The 27,656-nt window shown below is 46.6% G+C and overlaps 2 protein-coding genes across 3 annotated transcripts; both read left to right on the top strand.

Annotated features, from left to right (window-relative positions):
- Positions 1-102: 102 nt before the first annotated feature.
- LOC142589770 (uncharacterized) lies at positions 103-27,221 on the top strand. The gene is made up of 5 exons (XM_075701357.1): positions 103-1,465; positions 19,167-19,233; positions 21,814-21,996; positions 24,713-24,865; positions 26,179-27,221. The coding sequence occupies exons 1-5, from the start codon at positions 1,134-1,136 to the stop codon at positions 26,374-26,376; spliced, it is 933 nt and encodes a 310-aa protein (XP_075557472.1). The 5' UTR covers positions 103-1,133; the 3' UTR covers positions 26,377-27,221.
- Positions 9,728-13,267, top strand: LOC142589768 (uncharacterized). Of its 2 annotated transcripts, none has more exons than XM_075701354.1 (2): positions 9,728-9,892; positions 11,725-13,267. In XM_075701354.1, the coding sequence occupies exons 1-2, from the start codon at positions 9,747-9,749 to the stop codon at positions 13,136-13,138; spliced, it is 1,560 nt and encodes a 519-aa protein (XP_075557469.1). In that variant the 5' UTR covers positions 9,728-9,746; the 3' UTR covers positions 13,139-13,267. The 2 variants fall into 2 exon arrangements, with proteins under 2 accessions (XP_075557469.1, XP_075557468.1); XM_075701353.1 differs by having other exon boundaries at positions 9,729-9,888; positions 11,721-13,267.
- Positions 27,222-27,656: the final 435 nt, after the last annotated feature.

The following is a 27,656-nucleotide window of genomic DNA, read 5'->3' as shown; positions in this document are numbered from 1 at the left end:
CCCCCCACCCCAATATGAGAACAATACTACCTATATTATAACCTATGCGGGATCTTGGGGGCTTGGGGCCGTTGCTGCATGAAAGCATGAGTAACTGTAACTGGTCAAATGGTTCATTTTAATGCGATTGGCATATATTGAAACCTCTACGCACTTTTCGGTACCTCCGTCGGTATATACTCTCTACAATGGTGAGTCTTGACGTCCCGGGGCATCCCACCGCATCCCAGGGCCCGCCACAGGCACGCCGCCATTGAGAACTTTCTCTATAGGCAGGAAGTAGGCGTCAACCACCGCCGAACGCTCCATCAAGGTTCCACACATCAAGGACCACTTAGTATTATTATTGCCATAACTTCCATCACATTCCGGAGTGTGTGTGTGTGTGTTCGTGTGCGTGTGCGTGTGTGTGTGTGTGTGTGTGTGTGTGTGTGTGTGTGTGTGTGTGTGTGTGTGTGTGTGTGTGTGTGTGTGTGTGTGTGTGTGTGTGTGTGTGTGTGTGTGCGTGTGCGTGTGTGTGTGGGTGTGTGTGTGTGTGTGTGTGTGTGCGCGCGCACTGAGTATGCCGCAATGTGTGTATACAACAACAAACGTCTTTCCCGTTTGTTGAGGCTCACTGCAGACGCGAGAATGGGTAAGTGCCGCTGTTCGAAAGAACCCTGACACCGACTTCGAGTATTGGGTCTGTGTCGTTCAGTCTTTGCTAGTTTCCAATGAGCCTCTTTGATGCCAACATGAGCTGCTGGGTATCTGTCAGTAGACATGTGGCGCTCTTCAATGACCATCTTTGAAGCCAACTTGGCTAAGTAGGTATGTGCCACTGGGAATGGGCCGGTCTACAATCACGAAAAACATCCCGTAAATTTCACCGATGCTGAGTGGTATCTAAACAACGTCACAAGGATTCCTCAAGGAGAGCAACCAGATGAATCAGAAAGCTGCGCCAGGAATGCACTGGACAGCTGGCACTCTTCAATGAAAATCTCGCCAACTTGGGCTATTCAGTGTGCGGCGTGAGGGCGCTGTAAGCCAGGGAACAATTGTCAGCATTCGCATAACAGCCCTAAATAAAACTAAAAGTGACTTCATGTTATAAAGATTGCAGCCGTCCTCCTTCCCGGCGCTTTTCCTCCATGCTGGGCCCGCCCAATGGCCGAACACTGTCACGTGCTCTCGCGGGCTTTTTTTTTGCTTGTTTTTTTGCTTTCGCTTACATCGCGGTGCCAAACATTGCGAGCGGCGTCTGCAGACACCACGTTTTTGCGCCTCCTTCGTGCTTTTGCAACGTAGTTCCGTGTTCGCCACGCCCTGTTGCTGCGCCTTCGGGTGCAGCACACCTCAAACTAACGGTAAGCGACTCTTCCGGATTCCATCTGCGAAGCAAGACCTGGCCTTGTGGAAAGTATGGCCTCAAAGAATCAGCCGGGCTGATTTCACTGCAACGCGATGGGCCTGCCCCTGTGAGGTAAGCGAGTGATTCTTTTCTCGTCATTATTGTTATAGGCTGCCACTTGGTGTATACGGCTTGCTTAGTGTTTCGTATCTCCTACGTGCCGCGTGTCCGCGCTGCATTTATTTGCAACTTTCGTACCCGACTTCAATCAGGTCGTCTTCTAACGCACGTGCTTCTTTATCCATTCGGTCATACATTCCGTGACATTGCGTTTGGCCTGAATGAATGCGAGCAGCACCTTTTGGGTGTTTCGCCGCACGTTACGAAGCGGAGACGATACGTGGGGAACATGGGGCGCTTGCATGCGGGAAGACAAACTCGTTGGGGCGACTCTACTCCTTCAAAAGAAACTGAACTCGGTGGCTGGCGAAGACCAACGTTCCTGTTGTGGTCGTGCGAGCTGAAACACGTCCGGAGGACCGATAACTATCTAGGAAATGGTAGAAAGCGCTTCGCGCGATAACTGCGCAGAGGATTCTTGTCGCGTATTCGCGCAGTCGCGGTGTCGGGTGCAACTGAAGAGTGCAGTGCCAAATGCTCCTCGGAGGAAGCCCTTCGACTAATGATGTCGACCAATTGCCATGACGTCGCGGGTAATCCGGTTAGCTTGTGGTTAATCCCTTTGCCACTATGATACCGCGCCAGCAGGTGCTAGGGGATTAACCGCGATGTCATGACATGGCGACAAACGAAGCCATTGGCCTTCTTTGCAGGTGCATTTTTTTGCTGCCTTTGTTGTGTTGTACGTGGCTGTAAATGTGGACACAGCGTAGAGGGATTTAGCATGACGTAACGGCATCTCAGTTATGTCACGTCTTCGACCAAACTCTCATACGCATGGATGAAAGAAGCCGGCCGTGTCCAAGGATTTGTGGCCGTCACCTAGGCTGGGGTGCTTATGGCCCTACCCCGCCCAAATCGGCGGACATCTCGAATAAAGTTTACTCTCACAGCACATTTGATATAACCGGGGATAATTATTGCGGCAGCTTGCTCCTTCACCTCCACTTTACATAAATCACAGATCGCGTGTGGCGGGAGCATTCATTCAGTTATCCAATATTAGAAAATGAACCATTCCTCGGAATATCTACAGGTAACGCTATCCACTTTGCAACGCCCTCGATTCCAAACTAATTTCTGCGTGGCTTTCTCAGTGACCAGCACAAAGTTGGCGGTTAACTAACTGTTCTTATTTTGCGCTCATTCTTACGACATAGTGGATAAAATATGCAGCGCAGAATTTCTCGCGCCCGCGCGCAACACATGCAAGAGGCGACGAGATCCACACTAGCAGCTTTGCATACACATGCGAGACGACAGCTGTCGCGCTTTTCAAATACTAAAAAAAACATATGTGGAAGTGTGTAAGGTACCCTGCAAGCGAGCGTAGCCACTGGTGCCTCTTTATCGGCAGACCGCTTCCGCCGACTGATCGGTAGCTCACTAGTCAGTGAAAACTGCAAGACAACTGCACATGCACTGCTGGTCTATCATTCGCTCTCTCAGCCTCATTGTGCGGTTCAAGGCACGCTGTGCACGTTTGTCCTTGCCCGACGAGGGAATGAAGCTGCTGAAGCGCGGAGGTGACGGCGGTAAATCAACCAACGCCGAGATCGCGCATGGTTTGCCTCGGTGTCTCACCGCAAATAGTAGAGTCACCCAAGCGCAACGACATTTACATGTCCTCTTTTGATGTTTCGGCAGCCAATCATAACAGAGAGTTTTAGCAGTGCCGTATTGCGGTACTCTAAGGGAGTTGTACGTAAGGTATTACCGTTCCGTACCAACCTACCGCGATGACCGAAGACGTTTTAGCTGCGTGTGCCACTCGATGCGTGCGGTAATGTGATAATGATGATGGCGGCTAAAATTGGGGCTTTGCAGAATACAATAGCTCGGTGCTGAGCACGAAATATTCATTTTTGGCGAATACTAGAAAGCTTAGCTTGTCCATACACACATTGTTTTCTACGGATGTGCCCGGCTACGGCACACGTAGACGCCAGTCACAAGGCCGGTAGCGACATATTGTGACACTTTGTGCTACAACGCGTGAAACCCTTCTTTAGTTACATATATGTTCTTGTCTAAGCACTATATAACAAATGGACTGTTTGTTGTAAATTGCACCGCCGTCGACACTTCACATCAGTAGGTAAGTAGAATATAGTTACTTACTGCAACAAAAACTCTGCGTCCCCACTAAGTAAACTCTGCGTCACTAGATAGCGCAACGAACCTAAAGTGTCTTTATGCCACTTTTTTATTTTCTGTTTCTCTTTTAGGCGATTTTCGTTTTTTTAATATTCTTCTTTTCTTATTCGGTCAGAGCATATTAATCGCCTGTTACGAAGGGTACAGCCACAAGTTCTGTTCAGCACAAGTTTACCTTCCGGTTAAAAGGGCTGTCATACTTGCTGCCACTTCGTCGCGCCGCAGTAGCTGAATTAAAGTTAACTTGTGTCTTCTTCCTACCATGGTGAAAAACGCACGCGAGACGTGGACATGCATGGCGCAGACTCTGTGTCCGACGCCAGTTTCTCACTGTTTTCGCTTGGTGCGACTCGGCTCGCAAAACTCAGTACGAGCCGAACCTTACCGACTCCATACCGTCTAGTACGCCGTACGGAAAGTCTTTGCGTACGGTAAAGCACGCGCATGCGCAGTCCTCGACTGGTACGGTATTACCGCACTTACCATACGGCAACTTGGCACTGCTCAAAACTCTCTAATATGACGCAAGAAAATCCAATCAAAATACTACCTTAAAAGCGCGAGCGACACGCAGCGTCAACGTTTGATTCGGAGAGCCTCTGCTAGTTCAGCACCGCGTAGGGGGAGCAACAGTCGACAGAAGAGAGAGTGAATGCAGGCGCAGGTAAAGCCCCCTTAAAGGGACACTAAAGTGAAACAATAAATCAGTTTAGACTAATGAAGCATTGTTTCAGAACCCTGCAGGCAGTCATTTCAAAAAAATAGTTTGATTATTAGATAAGAAAATGATGGTCCAAGTATCAGTATTTGAATTTCACGCCGAACCCCAGCGCCGGTACGTCAGCGTGACGTCAGGGATTCCAAAGTGTGTTTTCGCATTTTGGCCGCGTTGGCTGAGTAAATTTTCCTGAAACTTGCCATGTTGCATATTTGGTTCCTTTAGAATACCATGCAGTCAATCTGTACCGCTATATATAATTACTAGGCTCTAGAAGATGCCATAAAGATCCATGACGTCATAGCCACCAGGTGCGGGAACTGAGGTAGGCGTCGCCACCCGTATTTCGTTCTTGCGCTTTTTCTGGCTTACCAAACGTCTTATCGTTGTAAGAGTGGTGTTTTTGGTGTTGTAGAAAGGTAATTTACTGATGCAGAAGAAATCATTTTTCACTTTAGTGACCCCTTCAACTTCGTAAAGTAGCGACACTCTCCTCCTCCGCCTTCACTCCTCCTCGTTTCTCCTGCCTTTCACGCTCCCTCCTCGACCGTGGCGCCGCCTACACTGCTCGAGCGTGCAACGGCGCCAACATACGCTCCTCGCCACTACGTAGACGCTTATCGAGCAAAAATGGCGCTGATGACTGCGCGAGGGCCCACGTGATGCTATTAGGCCAATAGCGACGCGGCGTCGGCCTCGCCCAGAGCGCGCGAGGAGGAGGCGGCATTCTTGAAAGCGTGGCACTACTTTACGAAGTTTAAGGGGTTTTAGGCGCAGGAGGACGAGAGAGGAGTCGCACTGCATTTCTTTATGAGTGCTATCACTAGGTGTGCACCAGGTTTCTCGTGTCCCTTGCCACGCGCGGATTTCGCGGCAATTGCCACTAGTTGGCGCAGCGTGTCCAGAAAGAAGCGCGTGGGAAGAACCCGGTTGCAGCATGGCGCGCCTTCCAGCATTCCCATGCTGCGCACTTCAGAGGTCACGCGCAGGTTTCGCGGTGGGGCCGATATATGGCGCCGGTTGTTCTTAGGGCAGCGTGAAAAAGGAGTGCCGCTGAAGTACGTGCCTGTGCATACGTGATGCACATGCGCGTACTTGTGACATGATGGTAAGCTTATGCACATTATTCATATGGAAGACCCGTCTGGACAAAATTCAATTTGTTCGTGCAGATCCCATGTACGACACAAGATGACTACAGCCTCTTGAGTGCAAAATGTATCATGCGAGATCTCTCTTGCAAGATGTAGGCTTTGAGACGCTTGGCGCTTTGGTGGCGTCGCATAACAACAAGTGTGAAAGTAAGAGCATTCGCGCTCCCGATTTTCTTCCCTGGTGGCATCTAGCGCTGTTCGACGCTAGCTGGCAATGCGCCGCCTATTCACTGAGTGAACTAAGTACCTCCGAAATCAGCCAAGGTAGGCAGCAGAAAGGAAGGGTGCGCGAAAGTTCGAACTTTTGTATAACATATAGATCACTACCTTATTCAATTCGGTTTTCTAATAGAATGCTCTTGCCTAATAAATAGGAATATTTTTCTAACAGTTTTGGAAGAATAAAAATCACGAATATGCGCCAAATGAAGTCCCGGTGGACATAGTTGACTTAATACACGAGAGGTTATGCAGCGGAGCGACTTGTCACTCTGGGACGCTGACTTTTCGGCTAACCTGCCATCGTGTGCGCTCTCAAATGAGTCCCGAGTTTAGAAATGAACCTATTGTTTGCTCCTAATGCTACTTTTTTGTAGTCTACAGCACTACATAACGTGCAATACAAGGACAAAACTTGCTAGCGTTGTCAATACACTAGAAGTTGAAGATAATTTTGTATTCATGGCGAAAACGGCTCCTGAATATTCCGAAACCAATTCCAGAAATATTCCATATTCAAATTTCTTAGATTCCCTCCTGGCTCTTAACGTTTCGCACTCGATTCCCTTTCGCACTCTACTAGGGCTGTGCAAATTATCATTCGCACAGCCCTAGTAGAGAGAATGCGTCCGACGTTACCAAACACGTCACGAAACGGCCGCTGGGCTCGTTAGTAAAAAGAGGGTGCAGCCACGTAGATCGCGGAATGTTACCGAGCAGTAACGCCGCCACATGGAGGGTTCATTCATGCCTGTTCATACTCTTATTGCGACAGCAATTATATGGACACCCTCGGAGCGTTTTTGAGTCGCCGTAGCCGTGATCTCCCGTGCAGAGTCCAATGACGACAGCACCGTCGCCGGGCGCCGTATGCTGTAAGTGCGAGTGAAGGTGCGCGAGGAGAGCCGACGATGGCGGCTCAATATGGCGCGCGTAAGTGCGGAAAGCCGAGTGGAAACGCGTAGTCTTCCGAAAGGCCTTGGGGGGATGGCAGCGACGGAAGGGGGTATGCGTTGTTTTCCGGCAGCAGCCACGCATTTCGCGACCTCGCCCAAGGGGAACCGACTGTCGTGGCTCAACCTCGCGCCCAAGGGAGGAAAGCGGGGAGGCAGCACGGGAATGCGGTGGGACGGCGTTCCACTGCGGCAGCAACTATTGCGCGGTCGCGCGCGCCTTATATCGAAAGCGATCAACAGATGGCTCGTACCTTTGCGTGCTGTGTTCTCGCCGCTCAATTTGGGTTAAAGCGATAGACAGCGCGAAGGTCACTTTGCTCGCTGCTGCTGCCGCGCTTCCACATGCGAGCCTTTCTATACGGCGAGTGTCCGCTGTAATCGTGTATGATGTCATCATCGTCATCACCATTTATTATTCCCTAAGTGTTCTTTCAGGGACGCTACATAAGGGGGGGGGGGGGGGAGACAGCGATGGGAAAGTGCCATACGTCAGCTCAAAAAAAAAACAAACAAAGGTAACAGAAAAAGAAATAATAAACTGTGTAGAAAACATCAGGTATAAACATAACAATGAAAAAACTTAAACTGAGTAGCATAAATTAAAAGAAAACTGTACAAGTAGATGTGAAAAACGCTAAACAAAAGTGGCAAGAAGAAGAGAAGGAAAAATAGGCGATGACACAAGCAAGTCCGATTGCTGGGAGAGTAAACGTGAGGAAAAGTGGCTAATTTGGGTTCAAATGGTCTGATAGTAACTGCCTAAATTTAGAGGAATTTGACTCTGAAACCACGGCTTCGGCAAACAGGCAAGCATTTGTTCGTATTTGCCTGCGCGCTGGCGTCATGCTTGTTAATATAGTTAGTAAGCGAATGTTTCCAGGCTTATAAGGCCGTTAGAACTACTTTTCTCATTTCGTGCAGATGTCCGTTAATTTGCTATCGAGATAGATGCTTCGCCTTTTGAGTGAAGTTGCGACTCTCTTTTTTTTCTTTGCAGTGGTAACCTCTGTGACGTAACGCTGCATTTCCTTTGTATGAATAGTTTCATAAGGTTTGAGTTTCCATGAAGCAAGGCTTTTGGTGCAATCAGAACGTTTGTCACAAGAAATCAATATGGTCCTATACGCTCACGTTCCTTGTGTTCTTGCTTATCAATTGCACTAATAGATCCCGGTTGCACAGTTTTCAGTATGCTCACTGGATGTTCCTTTATTTTCTCTCTCTTATTTGTATGGTACACATTGCGTGGTGTAAGTGCACAATGGGTGGTGCGCATTCACTTTTAATTCGCAATTTCCCTTACTGTAAAACCGGCTTTCGTTATATGTAGGTAGGTGAACTAATAAATGAAAAATAAGGCATGGGAGCATTGAAAGTAGTCGCAAATACATTTGCGAGTATATGGCACTGAAATGCTATATAGCCTTTGCTTCCTACCATTATATATATATATATATATATATATATATATATATATATATATATACATATATATATATATATATATATGTATATATATATATGTATATATATATATATATATATGTATATATATATATATATATATATATATATATATATATATATATATATATATATACATATATATATATATATATATATATATATATATATATGTATATGTATATATATATATATATATATATATATATATATATATATATATATATATATATATATATATATATATATATATATATATATATATATATGTGTGGCTTTGTATGAAGCTTTCTGACCTGATCCTTTTTTTCTTTCTGAGAAATAGAAATTTTAACTTGACAACAAAAAACAAACTGTACCTAATCTGTCAGAGAAACGTACATTTCGGTTCAGCTCGACAATAGACTCGCAACAGATTTCGGAGACAAACGTGGTCTGGCACCGTCAGCTCTGGCGGTGGACAAACGCGACACGGTGATATAATACCGAACTCAGCCTCTAAACCTCCAGGCGCCATAGAGGTCTCGCTCCGCAACACGTCCAAGGAGCTAGTGGGCGATCGGTGATTAATGACACAAGCGTTCTTTTGTGCGGCATCAAGAAGTTCCCATAGCGGAGAAAGTCCGAGTACGAAATCATGGAAAGAGCCAAAGAAAGCTGATCGTTTTAAATCAGGGGAAAGAGTCAGAGGCTTCGACTCAGTTTAATCAAACGAATGAAGCGCTTGATGCTGTATGGAGGACTCGGTGAGGATATTAAGTACCGTTTGTTGTTTCGGTGCGTCATTTCGTAGTGAACAGAGCCGGACACCGGCACCTCGGCAGTACAGATCGCTATAGTAATACACCGGCTTCATATATGTGTGCTGTCCTCCATTGCACCGTGTCGAGCGATGACGTAGTTTCCTTGAAACGTAAGCCTGCGAGATAGCTCGAGGAAAGCTACTTCTGCGGTAGAAGCGATGATCAGATTCTCAATGCTTGGGGTAGTGACGTTGCTACATACGTGGTCTTAGCCTGGCAGATTTGGCCGGCACTTGCCTCAGTCTGAGCGTCTCTTTCCGTGTCGCCACTGTCAAGGACAAAACTCTGTGAACAAGGCGTACCGCAGCGATAAAAGAATGAAGCACTGCTCCAGAAGCTTGCGACAGTACGAACACGAAGCCAGCGAGCATTGTTATGTCGCTAGTTCAACCATCTATCTCGAATGAAACTATTGCGTGAGCCATAGTGTTATGGATATGCGATACAGGGTGGAGCACCTATTTGTCACTTGCTTGTCTGCCTTTGTGAGACCTGCGAGGGAGAATAATACACGACAGGTCACTACCGAAATGTAAGGAACTTTCAAGAACGCCCTTGTCGACAAGCAGTGTCTTTCTATGACAAAAGCTATATTGTATGCTCGCACAATAGCTACGCCTACGTGCATTCAAACAAAGAGTACGCGAACGTTTTTATCTGAAGTCGTTGCGTGGCACCACCTTACACAAGACAGATGAGGGGACATGAAGTGAGTGCTCATACATCTGTATATAAAGGAACACAATTTTTTTAAATGTCTCTATGCTACTGTCGCGAGGCGAGTATGAAATTATGATTCGCCTATGGGTAGTGTGCGTTCTCGCCGTGTCATTGGCCAGCGTTGCTTCTGGCCGCCGGAGGCGACAAAGTAGTGACAGCTCTGATAACAGTGGCTATTACACAGGCAAGTGCCAGTCTTTTATAGCCATCTCTTTAACCCAAAGATTCGTAATTCTGACTTCCACCACCGTTCCCGAGGACTATCCTACACAGGAATTCTGTCAAAAAATCCATTGTCCTCTCCTGTAATGGACTGTCCCATGACTGTCCTTTCCTATAGAGGACAATCCTGGGAATAGCGGCCTAACCCCATCAACTAGAATGGGCGGGTAATGGTCACTAAGAATTCTCGAATTCCTGCACACCACGAAAGGGCGTTCTTTTCTTTTCTTTTGGGGGGGGGGGGGGGGGGCTCTGCCTAAGATTTGCGTTGCAGTCGTCGTTATCTGCTATACAGAGAAAATGGCTATGGTTCGTGCTGTTTCTGGTTTGTCAGGTTTCGAAGCGCGGTAAAAACGCGCTTAGCTTTAGGCATTGTGTCAATGTTGTTGCAAGACAACGCTGGTGCTGCACTGTTTCCAGGGTCCTTGTTCGTGTACACGTTGATCCTGCATAGGCATAGCTACTAACTAACGCGAGTGATATACCAGAGACAAAAAAAAAGAAACATGTTGGTTAGGTTTGTTGTCGGTTAAGTAGCATACTGTCAATTTATCTCTGACGTAAGCAATTCCTGCAATTCGGAACGGATGACCGACGTCTTACTGCATAAAATATTTTGCTATTTTTATAGGTATTTCTTCAGAATAAATGGCTTCGTGGAGGCTATGCATATGTGTGGGTATCGCTTGTTTTTGATTGTTTCAGTGTTAGCATGTCCACAGAGAAAGCCTTATTTATTTATTTATTTATTTATTTATTTATTTATTTATTTATTTATTTATTTATTTATTTGTTTGTTTGTTTGTTTGTTTTATTTATTTATTTACCTTTTTATTTATAACATTATACCTTTTTTTCATTCATAAGAAGGTATTGGAGAAGTTGAATGACACCAGAGCAGCCGGTATTCAAATATTTTACTGCAAATAAATGCTACAGTAGTGTCCAGTAGTCAGACTTCGCCTATTGCCAATGTTAAATATTACTGCTATAATTTATAGTTTAGGCTTTCTACAATTTTTTTTCAGGCTTTATTGGTCGGTTAAGGAAGCGGCAGAGGAAACTCAAGTATCCTTGTCGCAATAATAAATATTTGGCTATGCAACTGCAAAGTCCCACGACGGCATTGCCAGTTCCACGTAGGGCTTAAGATGTTCATGGCACATAAAAAAAGATCTGTGTTAGTGATTAGAGCTGTTCAGCTCGAGAACACCTTGCAATCGAGAAGAAAATTTGAAAACAATCGCAAAAATGACAGTCTATTTTAGCACCTTCGAGCCCATACACGATATTGTGGATCTATGTACATGGTCCCTTTGGGCAAACTCGTGTAGGTAAACTTAAACTTCAATTAGGCGCACCTGTTATGATAAATACATTACAGACGCTTTTCTTCCACGTCGCTTAGCGAATACGGAACCGTACTGATGGCTTATCGTAGGCAGCTGTTATTTGTATTCTAGAACATAATTTGCCATTCTGTGCTCAGATGCACAAAAATAAAGTTTTCTACAGAAGGAATGCATACCGAAATCATTTAGTTCTCTGCTGCGCACGAACATGAACTTTGCATTTTTATGCCACCGACTCGAACGCTGCACTCGATCGGTACCAAAAGCTGTTATATTCGTTGCACTTGCTAGGGAAACTAGAGAACCGTCGAGCGAACCATTGCTATGAATCCACAGTGGGACAAACGGGGAAGAACCGTAACATGGTTACTTAAGACAGTAATAAATGTTACTGCAAAGACCAGTACAGAGCGATGACCTTCTGAATCCATGTATTTTTCAGGAAGCTTCCACGGACCTGAAGTCTATAGCAGTGGCAGTTATGCTGACTTGAGCAGTAGCTTCCCAGGAAGTGGCGCCTACGGTGGTGACATCAACAGTGGCGCTGTGTTCAACAATGCCGTTTACGGCAACCACGGCTATGGTAGTGGTTATGGAAATGGGGCCTACGGGAATCGGTACCCTGGCTTTTTCTATGGAGGCTATGGTCTTGGTGGTGTCGGAGGCGGCTACGGTGAGGCTGTAGCAAGTGGACGCCTCGAGGGTGGTGGATTCGGCGGTAGCTACGGCGGCATCAGAGGTGGCCGAGGCCTCAGTAGTCAGGGATTCCGCAGAGGCTACGGTAGTGGGGGACTCGAAGGAGGCTACGACAGCGGTGGAGCCGTTGGAGTGCACACTGGGGGCGGAGCCGGTACACACTTCGTCGGTCCCTTAGTAGGCGGAGGCCTTGGTGGTGGAGGATTCGTTGGAGGCCGCGCTGGGGCCAGAACCGGTAGAGGCCACACTGCTGGTAGAGGCCGCGCTGGGGGCAGAGCCAGTGCAGGCTACAGTGGCAGCGGAGTCAGTGGAAGCCATGATAGTCGGGGTTTCGGCGGAGACCATGTTGGTGGTGGAGCTGGTGTGGGCTATGGTTTAGACGGAGTCAGTGGAAGCCTCGGTAATGGTGCACTCACTGGAGGTCCCGCTGGTAGAGGAAATGGTGCGGGCTATGGTTTAGGCGGAGTCAGTGGAAGCTTCGGTAATGATGTACTCACTGGAGGTGAGGCTGGTAGAGGAAACGGTGCGGGCTATGGTTTAGGCGGAGTCAGTGGAAGCTTCGGTAATGGCGTACTCACTAGAGGTTACGCTGGTAGAGGAAACGGTGCGAGGTATGGTTTAGGCGGAGTCGGTGGAAGCATCTTTAATGGTGTACTCACTGGAGGTGACGCTGGTAGAGGAAACGGTGCGGGCTATAGTTTAGGCAGAGTCAGTGGAAGCCTCGCTAATGAGGGATTCAATGAAGGCCACACTGGTGGTAGAGCCGGCATGGGCTACGGAGGTCGCGCAGTCGGTAGGGTTTATGCTGGTGGCCGAGGCAGTGGACGCGGAAGAGCAGTGAGCAGTGGCTCCAGCAATGTTGGAGTCAGCGGAGGCTTTGGAGGTGGCGAAGTCGACGGAAGCTATGATGGTGGCTCTGATTACGGGGCTGGTCAGAGAGGCGGCAACGGCCGCCAGAGTAGGAGACTAATTTGGCGCCAGCAGCAACAGCAACGACGACAACAGCGGCAACAGCGACAACAACAGCGACAACAACGCCGACGACTACGTCTGCAGCAACGACAACAACAACGAGAGCGCCAGCAGCAGCTGCGATTGCAACGACGACAGCAGAAGCAGCAGCAGCAGCGGCAAAACCCACGACCGCAGCAGCAGGCGGAGTAGTACTGATGTAGTACTTCGTGATTAACTCCCATTCTAAGCAACTGTAGACGTGCTGATGGGAAGGCGCCAGTGGTACGAATAAAGAAGTCTTCCCGAATTTTCTAGAAAACAAAACACTTGTGTTTTTCATACCTGCCTTTCTTATCACATGAACACAACATATGCTTGCGCTTTAATATTACCAGGCGTCTTCGCAAATTGTGGAGGACGAGTGGAGGCAATGTCCGCCTGTATAAAAACATGGTATGGATATCGGCATAGACTAATATAGCTGCGGTCACAAATGCCCTGGCGATTGGCTCTGGAAATAAGCGAGATAGACACAATAAAAGGATTGATTACAGACCAGAAAGTTTGGTAACAAAGGGCGATGTGCAAGCGCTGCCTGTTCCTGTTTTCTACCTCTCTCCCAGCGGTTACACGTGAATGAATAAAAAAATGCCTTACAGCAAAGCGAAAAAACGCCGCTAGGGGGCCGTGGAGAACAGACGCGCTTCACATGGGCTCCCGCTTCTCGTGCCTGTCAACCAGGATCACGGCCAGCGACCAATTTAATTTTGCCAACTGCATAACCGGCAAGACGAGATAAATCGGCGGACACTAGCCACCATCAAGTGAGTGTCATATTTACTGATTTCTGCAACGGCCGCACAGTCGCCTAGCTAAGCCCAACGCCGAACGAGCGGCTGCAACCCCGTGGCGCGTGCTCGCGCCGCTCGAGCGTATCTGCGAGCATAGCACGGGTGCCTGCCCACGCAGCGACGAGCTCTCGAGATGAGTGAAGCAGCAGTAGAAGCAATCAACACACTAAGAGAACAGCTGGAAGATACAAACACAATGCAGATGGACCCGACTGAATAAACAACACAGAAACTGCCTGGAATTATAACGCAAGCAGCGGAAGAACTATTGAACGCGAGAGCATTACGAGAGGCAGAAAAAGCAAGAAGGACGCAGAGCTTCAAACGACACAAGAAAGCAACGCAGGATCCTCTGCAACCTCGAAGACCTGGGCTGCGATTCTCGGACATACGACTCTGTCAGGAATTTCCTCACCTGCCGCACGTCCACCGTTGGAATAAACAACCTGCGCAGCGAGAGCTTCCGACTACCAAGCAAAGGCAACCCGCAGGGTAAGGTCATATCGCCGTTACTCTTCAACGTCGCAATGATCAAACTACCCAGCCTCCTTGACGCGATACCAGACGTAAGACACGCTTTCTATGCAGATGATATCACGTTATGGACAAGGGCCTCAAACAGTGGAACACAAGAAACACGCCTACAGGAAGCAGTAGATACCATCGAGAGCTTCTTGCACAAATGCGGCCTCCGCTGTGCTCCCGAGAAATCCGAACACCTCGTCCTCAAGTCAAGAACGAGAGGCAGACCACCCGGCTACGATGTACCCGATCCTAACGTCACCCTCAATGGAACGCCCATTCCGAAAGTGGAAACCCTACGACTTCTAGGGCTACACATACACAAAGACGGGTCCGGGGCGGCCACCCTCCCGCGACTACAACGAACGCTATCACAGCTCACGCATCTCGTCAGGAGAGTTGCAAGCCATAGAAGCGGACTTAAAGAACAAGACATGCTACTCGTGATGCAAGCACTCCTCACCAGTCGAATAACATACGGCACGTCCTACCTCGCGCTGAAGAATGTAGAGGTAGAAAAAATTAACATTAAAATACGGAAAGCCACCAAAATCGCCCTGGGCCTACCATCTACGGCTTAGACTACGAGACATCTCAAGATGGGCGTACACAACACCTGGCAAGAGCTAGCTGAAGCTCACAAAGTCAGTCAATTAGAACGACTGAAGCTCACGCCCACCCGAAGATCAGTGCTGCAACGGTTGAGCTACGGTGAAACCTTTATAGCCACCACGGACCGAAAAGAAAGAATTCCTACCGTCAGGAACTACGCTAAGGGTCGCGTGTCGACAGAAGCACTGAAGCTATTGAAGCACCGTAGTACTCCGATCCCCTACACCTGCGTGACATGGGTTCCTGGGCACGAGGGGCTGGAGGGAAACGAAGCGGCACACCGCGGCCCGAGGCCACACCTGCCGGGCCAACCCTTCCTACTCTCGAGACGCCCGGTCTGCGCCAGCGGACGCAGAGACCGTACCCATCACGTACTCAGCGATCCTTCAACATCACAGGCTCGAACACAGGGTGTACCCACCACCTAACCCAATGCTCAAGAAAGAAGAAAGCACTATACTCAGAAGACTGCAAAGTAATACTTATATCCACGGAATCATCATGCATAGACTGTACCCAACACTACAAGGATACCACTGCCCAAGGTGCAGCGTACCGGACACCTTAGCGCACCTGATCCTCGAATGTCCATGTCATCTAGACAAAGACTCATTGCCTTCACCGAGAGACTGTTGCAACGCCAGACAAAGCGAGGACCTCATAGAAACGTAGGAGGCCAAGCTCGTCGCCGAGGACCTGGAACAACAACGACGTCTCGTCGCCAAGGCCAAGGAAGCAGCGAAGGCCAGAGGGTTCCTGGAATGGGGAGACCTCCCACCGAGAGTAGAACCGGGGCTTAACCCGGTATACTGTTTCCAAAATAAAAGTTTATTCCTCCTTACAGCAAAGCGTCCGGATGAGATTGAGCCCGAAAGTTCATTGGGCGCGCATCACTGCCAAATATGAGCAGAGACTTAAAGGTACGAGTCTGAAGGGTTTTGCTTTTATAGCAGCTTTCACTTCTACTGATGTCTTGTGCAATGCACAAATAACTGCCACAGTGAAATAACAAAATCTTCACAGTTGCACAATGCATCCGGCTCTGAGCTCAATTATTTCGACGGCACCAGTCTTCCGCAGAGAACACCGCATTATTCACAAGAACAGATTCGTCATGATTCGCAGCGCGAAAAGGCAGAGAAAAGTAAAAAAATACCGACGACAAGAATGCTTTCTGTCAAGCGAAGCTCTATGGTAAGACATGTGCCAACTAAATATTCAAGGTCGCAAGGAAGACATGAAGCTTCTAAAGCTAGTGCAACAAAACCAGTGGCCGCGTGGGCGAGAGTAACAGTTATGCGTCATCTTAAGACAGCCGCTTCTCTGCAATGCATGCTACAGCATCGTCACTGTATCCTACAACATTGCCCTCTGTTACGTCTGAAGTGCATTTGGAGGAGCCACCGCTCTCGGAGTCCACGTCTGTCAGAAAGCCCAACTCAATTCACCCAGCGCCAAAGCCGCACGGAAGCACGCTACTTAGCGCGTCCGGCTTTCAACTAGTGTGCAGTGTATACGTCGCCTCAGTGACAGGAGTTTAATTCCAAGTGGTGGTCATGGGCAAAGTTTTGTCTTTCTTTACCATACGGCGAGGATGAAGCTCAGCCTGAGGAGGAGGCGAATGACAACGACACGACAACGACGGGTTGACTCACGGACAGACACCAAGCGAACCCAGTTGCGCGCTCTCTAGCTGCTGTTGTAGTAAATGTTTGCGGAGTCGTTGCACGTGTTCTGGCAAAAGTACGTCACCAGATTGTGATTAGGAATGCTGGCAGGACAGAGAGAGAGATCGTGTGCGCCATTTAAGTTATGGTGTTTCCTTCGTGCTTTTCTATTCATATATATGGCATTCCGTAAGAAGGATGAGGAAAGAAAATCGAAGACATATTCATCGACACGGTACCCCGCGGGTGTTTTCTACTGACGATGGTCATGTGCAAGACAGTTAAGAGGAAGCCTTAGCTCGGGGGCTCATATCTAAATACATGGGAAAGGAGACCTCGTTTTTCTCGGTAACCACTGCCCCAAATTTGATGACGTTTGTTGCACTTCAAAGAAAAACTTATAACATAGTGACTGTTGGCAGCAAATCTTTTATTTAGACCCTCAATTTTTCGTAACGTCTTTCGGAATACGAAACTATCAAGTTTTGAACTCTTCAACTCAGCAGGAATAAACGATATCACGATTATGTAAATGGTGTAACCGTAGATCCAAAGCGGACAAAATTCGTGTATTGTACAAGACTCCAAATTAGGCTGTGAGTGGCTCTAGGGTAGACTGTGAGTACATGACTTTAAAATATACTGTGAGAATGTGAGTACGACTTCTGCAAAACCCTTTTAAAGAATTGAACAAATTCACGTAAGGTACAAATTGATATGACAAATTTGTCCCCTTTGCATTTTCTAACGGATGCAGTTGACAGAACTGCGATATCCGTTCTTAGTGCAGACCTACAAATTTATAAACGACGTGCTTCTATTTATTTTCAGATCTACCAATTTTTGAACGTTTCTTTTAATAAATTGCGCACTAAAGCAAAATTTAGGTTCCAATGGTCGCTATAGCTTAATTTTATCTCTCAAATGCAACACATTTCCTTAAAATCGATCGAGCGGTTATCGCAGAAGAGAGCTTCTGCGTTTTATATGTATTTCAATAGGCGGCATGGACTTGGGCCGAGGTAAAGTTTCCTCTGAACATTCCACATTGTATTCGTGAATATAAACAGTTCAATAGGCCGACACCAAGCATGTATACAGGGTGCCCCGGCGAACGTTGGCCAAGCTCTTGAAAAATGAACAGGATATACGAGTACGCAACCAATGGTATTCTGGCAGCAGCGACGTACCCCACGAGGAGGATATCTTTTCATGCTCTGGTTATCCATCATTAGATAAGATTAATTAAAGAACGGGGCATCAATCGATGTCGTGTCTCTGAGACCACGCGGATACAAGCTTGCCATAAAGGAAACAGGGCAGTTGAATTAGTTAAAGTGATGGTATCGCTCATTCATTTAAACACCATCTATCTAAATTTATGTATGTATGTATGTATGTATGTATGTATGTATGTATGTATGTATGTATGTATGTATGTATGTATGTATGTATGTATGTATGTATGTATGTATGTATGTATGTATGTATGTATGTATGTATGTATGTATGCGAACCATAAAGTAGGATACCGAGGGGCCCGTCTTTTATCGGTCATATCATAAGAAGTCAACACACAGTGGCACCAAAGGACATTATTTACACAGAAGCGCAGAAGCACATGGACACCGAAAGAAAGAGACTGGCCACAGCTCTGTGTCCCGTCTGTTTCTTTCGTCGCCCATGTGCCTCTGTGCAGCTGTGTAAACGATGTCATATCAACTAGCCCACCGGTGTGTCCTGCTGAACCAATAGACACCATAGGGGAAATGCCTTGCAGTTAATAATTGAATTAAACAAATGGTAAATAAATGAAAATGAAAGTGGATGACAAACCATTTTTCATGCAGTTTCATTTCCAAATATTTATCATTTCTTTAATTTAATTTATAACTACATGATAACCCCTATGCTGTCCTTTGGTATAATTTTGTGTTGAGTTCATATATATATATATATATATATATATATATATATATATATATATATATATATATATCCTAAGGGCCGGCCAATTTAATATAGTGATTGAAAAAACTCTGAAGTTCCAAGATGCTGCGGGTTTCAGCAAAGACTACCGTTTTGTATCAAACACATCGGATTGCACAACAAAAGCTAACTTTTGCTCAATAAGCTTCTGAACAGTGGCACACGTGAGAACTTGCGCAGTAATCGCTAATAGCATTATTACAAAACGTTTACCAAATATTGTCGTAATTGTTGATTTTGGGTAGCACTTTCCATTTCAGAATCGATGCCAGCCATTGCCGCAACCATAACATAAACATTTTGTTAAAAACTTCACGTTGAGCACGAGATTCGAAATAGAGAATCTCGGAATGTGCAAATAAAGCTTATAGCTGCTCCAGTTAACGGCTTTCTGTAGTGCATTCTTTCTCAGTGTGGTAACATAATACCTCTTATGCTGCTCCGGCAGCAGCCCAGCACAGCACAGCCGCTGCGGTGTTCACGTTGTATCTGTTCCTATAACTGTGCTTTCAAACTGCTTGTTCACTTTTTTGTGTGTGTGCGTGTGTGTGTGCGTGTGTGCTTCACGGCGCATAAATGGAGCGTTGTATTTCCAAGACCACGTGATGCCGTCGATGCGGAAGAGAAAGAAGAAGATTGGCCTGCGGTGCTTGCACCAGTCAAGGTAAGCTTTGTTTCTTCGAGGCGCATGGCTCAATGAAAAAAGGAAAACTGCGCACGTTGAAGTGAATTAAAACATGGATTCTTGAGTTTTGTATAGGAAGTCAAGGGCCGTCTTACACGCCGCGTTATCTATCTGCGCAGAAAGTGTGAGTCTAAGACGTATTGTCTCGCTTTTGCCCTCTTTAGCGATCTAGATGCTGCACCACGCCCAGGGAATTCGCGAAATAAAGTATGTTGGCCAATTTCTCAGTGGAAGCGCATCTATGAAGTCCAACAAAACAGACTGGTGGGCAAGTTGGTATTGCACGTTAATATTTCTAGCGCGAAGAAACGCACGACACGAGAGAAGGCACGAAGGACATAGCGCTTGTCCTGCGGTGTGTCCTGTGTGCCTTCTCTCGTGTCGTGCGTTTCTTCGCGCTAACCATATTAACGGGTCTATGAGGATGGTTAGCCCATGAAAATTTATGTCTCTCTCAGGAGCCAGAAACCTAGCACTCGCAGCTTCCTCACTCTTTGCGTATTTTTTAACAAGAGCTCTATGGAGAGTCTAAGCGAGAAACATTGCATGTTTTGTGCAAATGCGAACGCCAAAGAAGCAGTTCGCTTGTAGATAAAACGAAATATTTCAATGTGATACTCTCCGCGTCCAATTTCAATAATTGTGTGGTCTTACAAAGAAAGAAAGAAAGAAAGAAAGAAAGAAAGAAAGAAAGAAAGAAAGAAAGAAAGAAAGAAAGAAAGAAAGAAAGAAAGAAAGAAAGAAAGAAAGAAAGAAAGAAAGGAACGTCACATTACTGCAACGCCCGAAAAAATTACGATGTTCATCAGGTATTCTATCAATGGGTTTTTCGGATCCCTGTCAGAGTGGTTGCATCGTGTGTTAGAGACTTTCTCGTGTCAAAATTTTTTGGATAGCATGAATCAATAGTTAATATGGACAGGAGCATTGCCTTGGTCGGATATCCAATGGTATCGAGCGAAATTATTCGGAAAACAGGAATCTCAATTGTTAGAAAAATCTCGTGTATTCGATTATTTTGTGTTGCTTTCCTCCATTCCCTTTTCGATCTTTCTTTTTTTGGAACAGTAGAACTATTAAACCATGTTGAAGTTCTTTTTCGCACATCTTTTGTTGGGTTTTCAGCCGCTGTAGTTGTGTTCATTAGATGGCACTAAATGTAAAAAAAAAACTCCTGTTCACTGACACTTCGGCAGCTCGTTAAGAACCAGGGTGAGGAGTCAATTAATCAGAAAAAACTCAATGCAGTATCTCTAGTTGCGCTGAAGTAGCTTCGAGACAGGACCTGCTATCAGTCAATGTGCCATCGGGTATGATGGCGAAATAAACAAACAAGTTCCTTGTTAATGCCCGCCGCAATCGAAAACCAGAACAGTGCTGTTCAGAACAGTGGTGGCTTCCGACAATCTCCATAAATCCAAACATGAAACATAATAGAGAGGCTCCGATTCTTAGGCATTTCTATTTTGTAATCCTTGCCTCTTCGAAAGGGTTTTCCCAGGAGCTTTTGTAATAGGGCCTGTCGTGAAGACAGCCGACCGTCAGTTATTGAGGCCAAAAAGAAGAAAGATCATTAATGATTTACTTAGAACGAACAAAGCGTACACCTTGCCCCCAATTACATTCAGTTTGTTGGATTTCAAATCAAACTTCTGTGCCAGGAATTTGCCATGTGCGAACTCATGCTGCAAATAAAAATAAACGTTTAGAGGTATTTCATTTGCGAACAAAACTATGCGACTGCGGAAGCTCAGCTTGACGAGTCTTGCAGGAACTACGAAAACAGTTACGAACAGGTGTGGTTGGCGATACTCCCAGGATGCAGGACTAGCACAGTAACAGCGTTTTTGGCTCCTTTCGTTTTGGCTTCATCGGGCTATGTTGCCTAAGTCAATCTACTGAACTATTTGCCGTTAGGGCCGCGCTTTTTCACGGCGGATTCTTAGCGTGTTCTGAAACAGCGCTAAACAATGTGCCTCTCAGCTGCATAGAAATGAGAAATCAAAACTTAGACTGTAATGGTTCTCTGTCCTCGACGGGATCAGGACCTATCGCCAAGAATGCGGCTGGAAGTCGAGAAAGACCTTCATATAAGTGTTTGGAGGCGTTGTTTGTTACGTAACAACTTCTTTTTAGAACCTTGAGGGCAGGTGTTTATTGAGAAATTTAGTCGCAGTCACTATTTTAATGTACAGCCACATCTTAAAAAATATTCGTCGAAATTCAGTAATGAATCTTGTGAATTACGCGCCACCTTAAAGGTTTTTAAAAAATGGTCCAATCTTCCCCATATAGAAGTCCCCTCAAGTTTCTAATAAGAAAGTAAAATCTTTTGTAAATATTTTTCTCGTGCTCACGTTATTAGAGGAAAAGAAGTTCCCACTTCGCTAGGCTCACAGCCTTCTTATAAAAAAGCTGTATATGGTCGAAGAAACATCCTGCGTGTGTGTACGTTCGCTCTGCAAAGCCATTATATCATTCTGCGGCCCCGCCTATGCTTTTCAGCCGTAGCGGCTCTTCCGTACCTCTCGTTACATCATAACATGGTCGGGTTTGCAGTTATCGTGCTTCAGACATCCTAGATTGGCTGACGCACGTGTAGAGCCCATGGACGAGACCAGCAAGTGTAGCAGCAAGTCCAAGTTGAAGAAAAAGAAACGTCACGGGTCAACCTGTTCGGCTGGATCGTCCAGCTCGAGCGGGAAGCGACAAGCAGCTCCTGCTTCCGGCACTGCCTCCGCGGTACGTCCCCGACATTTGTATTCGAAAAAGTGCGAGACATTTGCATATTCGGAAACACAGGAACCTAGTTAATGCAACAAAGCAGATAACTACTTCAGCATGTTTATGGTTCGACGTTTTCCTTTTGAACGCTAATATTGCCAAGCAAGTATTGAAAATCTCGCCATGTGTAATTAACTTGGCCTTCCGGAAAATTCGAAACTGGTACAGCTTCTCAACTTTCTCCTTTATCGTCTGGTTACCCGGAATTCGACAGCAGTGCCTCCGCAGTTTCTTAGCGTCACACTTTTCAGTAAGTGCGTAGGTTATTCAAGATGTGATGCGCCGCAGTCCATAGAACCGCCTCAATGCAATATAGATTGCAAAAGTATAATTACGCGAAAACTCATTTTACAATGGCAGTCGACGATCATTTGTTGGCGCTGAATAAATGTAGCTACACAACCTGTTGCCACCGTGGAAACGAGTTTTGTTCCAGGCACGTACTGGGCAGCGGGACTCTGCGTTTCTATAAGAACACATTGCGCCATCTAGCGCAGCCGCTGCGAAGCCTGCGCGTGGTCTGCGAAATTCGCGTGGCGCCGGTGCATGGCGAACGCTGAGAAACGCTTCGTGGGGCAACCAGGCTCATCTCTCGCGCGTATTTGTGGACATGCTGAGCCATCTAGTGGCGCTTCCGAGAATTGACACCAAGCGGGGCGCGCCGGCGCCTACGAGTGCTGAGAATTGTTCCCTCCCTTGCCTCACACCCAGTGGCGCACACCCGGTGCCCCAAGTTGCCGAGAGGTTCGTTGAAGAACGGCACGTACCCATTGCGCTTGTGGCGCAGCCTTCTAAGGGCGTCGGTATGCTCTCCTTGAGGAACCCTTGTGACGTGGGTTGGAGTCCGCTCAGCATCAGATAAATTTACGGGATCCTTTATTCTTTATCGTAGACCGACACATTCCCAGTGGCCCATATCTAGCTAGGCAAGTTCGCGTCAAAGACGTTCATTGGAAAACGGCACACAGCTAATGGCAAATGCTCAGTAACGCAAGTTCGCATCAAAGAAGTTCATCGGAGACCAGCAGAGATCGAGTGGCATGTACACAGTGCTCCAAGTCGGCGTCAAAAAGTTTTTTCGAACAGCGGTATACATACACGCTCCAGCATCAACACTGTCCACGTCAGCGAGTAAGAGGTCCGATGACAAGCGTGGCATATGTACACACGTTGCCGCACGATCAGTGACTCCAGTCAGTCCGATGATCCATCTCGGACCCTGCGTTACCGCAGCACAGCCTCCGGGATGCGCGGCCCATACGACCACCTACTACCCAGTGACGCAGGTAGAGGGTAAAACGATTAGGTGACAACATACACCGATACATAGACATACATAAATGGATAGATTAGATGCATAGCCCCCGGAAATTGCGTGAAGTATCCTAAAAATGCTAAAGCATTATTACACGAACAGATGAGTGAATTTGATCATAAGTCATCTAGAACAGCTCGATTTTTCTTATAATGTATTAAATGCACATTTCATCAGGCTCTGGGAAGGCCGGATCAAATGCTCCAGAATTTATTTTCTTAACTGAGGGTCGGGTGTGGCATCACATTATTCCTTTGTTTCGACATAGTACAATCCACCACTGGTCAATCGCGGCAACTACTGTTGTAGTAAATGCAAATAGCGTTTACGTTTTAAGTTTTGGTTTGCACTGGCATTCTATTTTCCGGTTCCTTCATAGCTCATCTTTGAGTAAGTGCTGTATATAGAACGCAAACGGTCTTTTTATAGCAAATAACTGTTCATACACTATTCGTACTTTCTTGAAACTGCTAATTTCACCACAGCGAAAATACAAGTGCAAACCTCGATTCAGCTGGCCCGCACGTCACAGCAACTTCATCTTGGACATCGTATATCTCTTGTCCTGCTATATTTTCTTCTGTTCTATACTGCATTCAGTAACGTAATGCTACAAGCCCTGCTTTTTTTATCAAATGAACTACGTTTCTTCATACTGCCACAACCAGAGAGAGGCCAAACAGTCCGAACGAAAAAACAATGTGTAAATACGGTACAGGATATTCCGCGGTTCTGCCTTTCCGCTAAATAACTCCCTGAATCACCAAGAGGAAACAAATCATGGGGCCAAGGGGCTCAGTTCTTGTCAGTAACAATAATATGAAACCGACCATCAAGCCTTAGGAAGCATTTATGAAGTAAATTGTAAAATTATGCAAGAGCGCCTTGGGGTTGTTGGTAGACAACGTAAGAGCAATACCGCAAACTTGAGACAGTCTTGCCTGCTCGGTCTCTGTCTCAACCTTGCGCTATTGCTCCGAAGTAAAATTATTTTCCAAAGGGGAATCGAAAGTAGAAGACAATTTGCCACCAGTGAAATCTGAGCCCACATTTTGTGCGCTCGCCGTGCGACGCATTGCCAATTGAGCTACAATGGCATCAATCCGCTCATCCCCATTCACAGGCGCATATGACGTAAACCTTCGCCTCGGAATGTTAACCAGCGCCACTAGGGCCACGGCGGAAGATGTAGAACATCCCTCTAAGCCGTAGGCGTCACGCAGTATGTGAACTTACGAGACACTGAACATTCCGGCACAACTGCAGGCGTCGCTGCCAAGACCCTCGCCATTCATTGAGCGAGAACGATCTACGCGCGCTTTGTGCATATGCAAGTTCCGTCTGTTACCAACGCTGCAGGTCATGTCGGGCTCCGAGTCGGCGGCGGGACCGGGTTCCCCTCCACCGGTTCCCGCCCTTCTCATCCGGAAAGGGTCCAAGTCCTCGACATCCTCGAAGTCTTCCAAGGACCGCTCCAGCCGCGACACGCGCTACGTGCACGGCCAGCCCAAGGTGAGCCACGTGACTCTGAACGCCTTGTTTACTGAGTCATCCGACCGCATCTTCCACAGCAAAGTTTGGGCACGGGCTAGTTCGTATTCTACGGTATCAATCGTCACTTACAGCGCATACATAGACGAGGGACCCAAAAGGACGATGAAGACAAGCGCTGACTTCCAACTGATTTTTATTTTGAGAAACAAGCATATATATATACTGAGACACCAAGACAAAAGCGCCCCCTACAATGCATCAACCCTACATGAGTATGCATTCAAAATTCATGATCTAAAATGAACGAGAGCGCATGTGCGACTTCAGAAGAACCAGTTCTTTGTTTGTTAATGCAATTGATGGCTTGCTAACAGAGTCACAATGGGCAATCGCTGCTGCTTCGATGATAAGTCGGGTGCATTCATTAGAATGCCTAGCTAAGATAGTTGTTTCTTCAAAAAGCGGGATACAGCCGCATTGTGCGCAATGAAAACCGTGAAACCCTTCCCGCCCTTTGGGCACTTTATTGCTGTGTCCTTCTAACGTTAAGACATCTAGCTGTCTGCCCTACATAAGACCTACCGCATTTCAGAGGTATATTATACACAAAAGCTTTCGAACAAACTGTATACTTTTTTCTATGATTAATACTGCAGCAGTATTAGTTTTTCGTGCTTGTTGGTTAGACACTGCGTCATCAGATCTCGGTAGCCATGTTGTCGCTGCCGTAGGCCTTTCCGGTAACCCTGCATGCCACTAACGCTAATAAGTTTGCGGAAAAACTTAAAGCTCTCAAATATACAGACAAAAAGACAAGGTTTGTATGGGAGGGCGTAGTGGCCTTCAGGAACTCTGGTCTACAGGATAAGTCTAATCAATTGTCCTGATGAGCGTAGTTGTAACACGATATCTCCCACAGGTCGAAATAAGAGATCGCTTCTATAATTTGCATACTGTATGCAATGTCACGCTGCCGCGCCGCCTGAGAGTGCGCTTATTGTATAACCCTGTTCTTAACTACGTGATTTGTGCAGTCCTACATTTGCATAAGCGCAGCGCAGTCACGCTGACCTGTACGTGAGCGTCATGTGTTTACTTCGCTATCTTGTTCACACAAAGGACAAAATAAATAAAACGGACGCGGACGTGTCCGCACACATGTGTCCGTTTTATTTGTTCTGCCCTTTGCGTGAACAGCACTGCGCAGTAAACGCGGAACGATGTCACGCGCCAACTAGGCCCGGTCGAAACGTTATTGAACGTAAGCGCGAGGACGCCTGTATTGTGTCGCTGTTCTTAACGCAATGCGGCGACATGCATTCTGGCTGCAGGTCCCACCAGCGCTGGACATCTTCTCCAGAGAACATTCCTCTATGGCGTCCCCAATAACGTCGCCTACAACGGCGCTCAACGCGGCGCAAAGCACGGCGCAGGGCCAGGCGCAGGCAGAAGCGGCCCAGCGAGGCCCAGCGCAGGATCCGGCCCAAGCTTCAGCACAGCAGGGCGGCACGGGCAATCCTCGACAATAGCCGCCACCTCCTGCAGCGCGTGGACACTAGCTCGATGTTGTCTGCATAGATGACTGCCCCTAACGCATTACCCCGTGTCCTTTCTTTTTTTTCTTTCGTTTGGAACCCTAGCCATCTTACACACGTGCCTCGGGTCTTGGGCGTGTCTCGGGTTTTACTATCTGTCATCTTTCTACGGATTTTGAGACATAAACAAATTGCTGGCAGACCTGACTCAGCTTTGTGGCACGTGAGAGCTCCGCCGTTTGTTTAAGTGTTCGTTCCTCCTGGCGACAAGCTACGGCTGTAGAGAGTAAGCACGTTGTGTTTCCGGTGGGATGGACAACATAGGGAATTATCCCTGTTGACACCTTCAAATTTTACTAAACTCTCTTGGGATTTTTTTTCACAATCCGATTCACTTTATTCAAGTCAGCAACTGAGACGCAGCTACCGGAAATGTATATACAGATGCGAGGCCCCGTAGTTAGAATCAGAATTGGACTTCCTTCCAAAACATTTCAGTCGGCTGCTCGAATGCCAATCTTCTCAGCGATGGCTGAACTGCTGAAACTGGCAACATGTGTACTTTCTTTACGTCTTGGAAGGTTCCATATTACTCTCCCCTGCCTCGCGCGTTTCGAAAACTTATTTACGATCAATTATCTTTCAAAGATAAGGCTGTTTGAGCGAATCAGTCATAATTGTAAAACCTCTATATCTCGAAACGTGAATCCTTCTACCCGCTCAGTCCGAGTGCAGCCAGTGCTTGCTTCAGATATGCACAATCATCGAGATTTCCTGATGGTTGCAAAACTTCAATCTGGAAGTTCATTCACTTTAATACAACCTCACTTACTCCTCTGAGTGCGAAATAGCAATAAATGTTGACAAACAAACACCTAGGCATTTGTATTTTTTCTTCAAGACTTAAAGATTTGTCTTGTTTTATCTTACGTACACCTTACTACGTTTTTTTACGAGGCTCTTGCGGATAAAGGACCAGCGTTTTTTTTTAATACCACTACACAAGAATGCCGTCAAAATATCGAAGCACTCTCCAGGGTTTTAGAAAGACAAACTTGGCTATATCATAGGCATGGGCACAAGGGACTAATTTTAACCAATTCGCTCGTTTCACTGTGTCTTACCGGATTAAGATATTGTCACAAATTGCTCCTAGGTAGACATCACTTTGCAGTAAATATAACTGCCGCTGAAACAAAAAACGCATCTGCGCACAAAAGCATTTCAAGGTCATTAGAAGAGAAGTTCATTAGAACAATTCACCTGCTGTCAAT

The sequence above is a fragment of the Dermacentor variabilis genome, chromosome 8 (assembly GCF_050947875.1).
Source record: "Dermacentor variabilis isolate Ectoservices chromosome 8, ASM5094787v1, whole genome shotgun sequence".
In the NCBI taxonomy this organism is placed as follows: domain Eukaryota; kingdom Metazoa; phylum Arthropoda; class Arachnida; order Ixodida; family Ixodidae; genus Dermacentor; species Dermacentor variabilis.
Note: the sequence above shows the minus strand (reverse complement) of the source record. Positions and strands in the feature narration are given on the sequence as shown.

Coding starts and splice junctions, on each gene's coding strand:
- LOC142589770 (XM_075701357.1), top strand. CDS start 1,134: ATGCTGGGCCCGCCCAATGGCCGAACACTGTCACGTGCTCTCGCGGGC. Junction 19,234..21,813: donor CGGTGCTTGCACCAGTCAAG/GTAAGCTTTGTT, acceptor TCGGGTTTGCAG/TTATCGTGCTTCAGACATCC. Junction 24,866..26,178: donor ACGTGCACGGCCAGCCCAAG/GTGAGCCACGTG, acceptor TTCTGGCTGCAG/GTCCCACCAGCGCTGGACAT.
- LOC142589768 (XM_075701354.1), top strand. CDS start 9,747: ATGCTACTGTCGCGAGGCGAGTATGAAATTATGATTCGCCTATGGGTA. Junction 9,893..11,724: donor AGTGGCTATTACACAGGCAA/GTGCCAGTCTTT, acceptor TTTTTCAGGAAG/CTTCCACGGACCTGAAGTCT.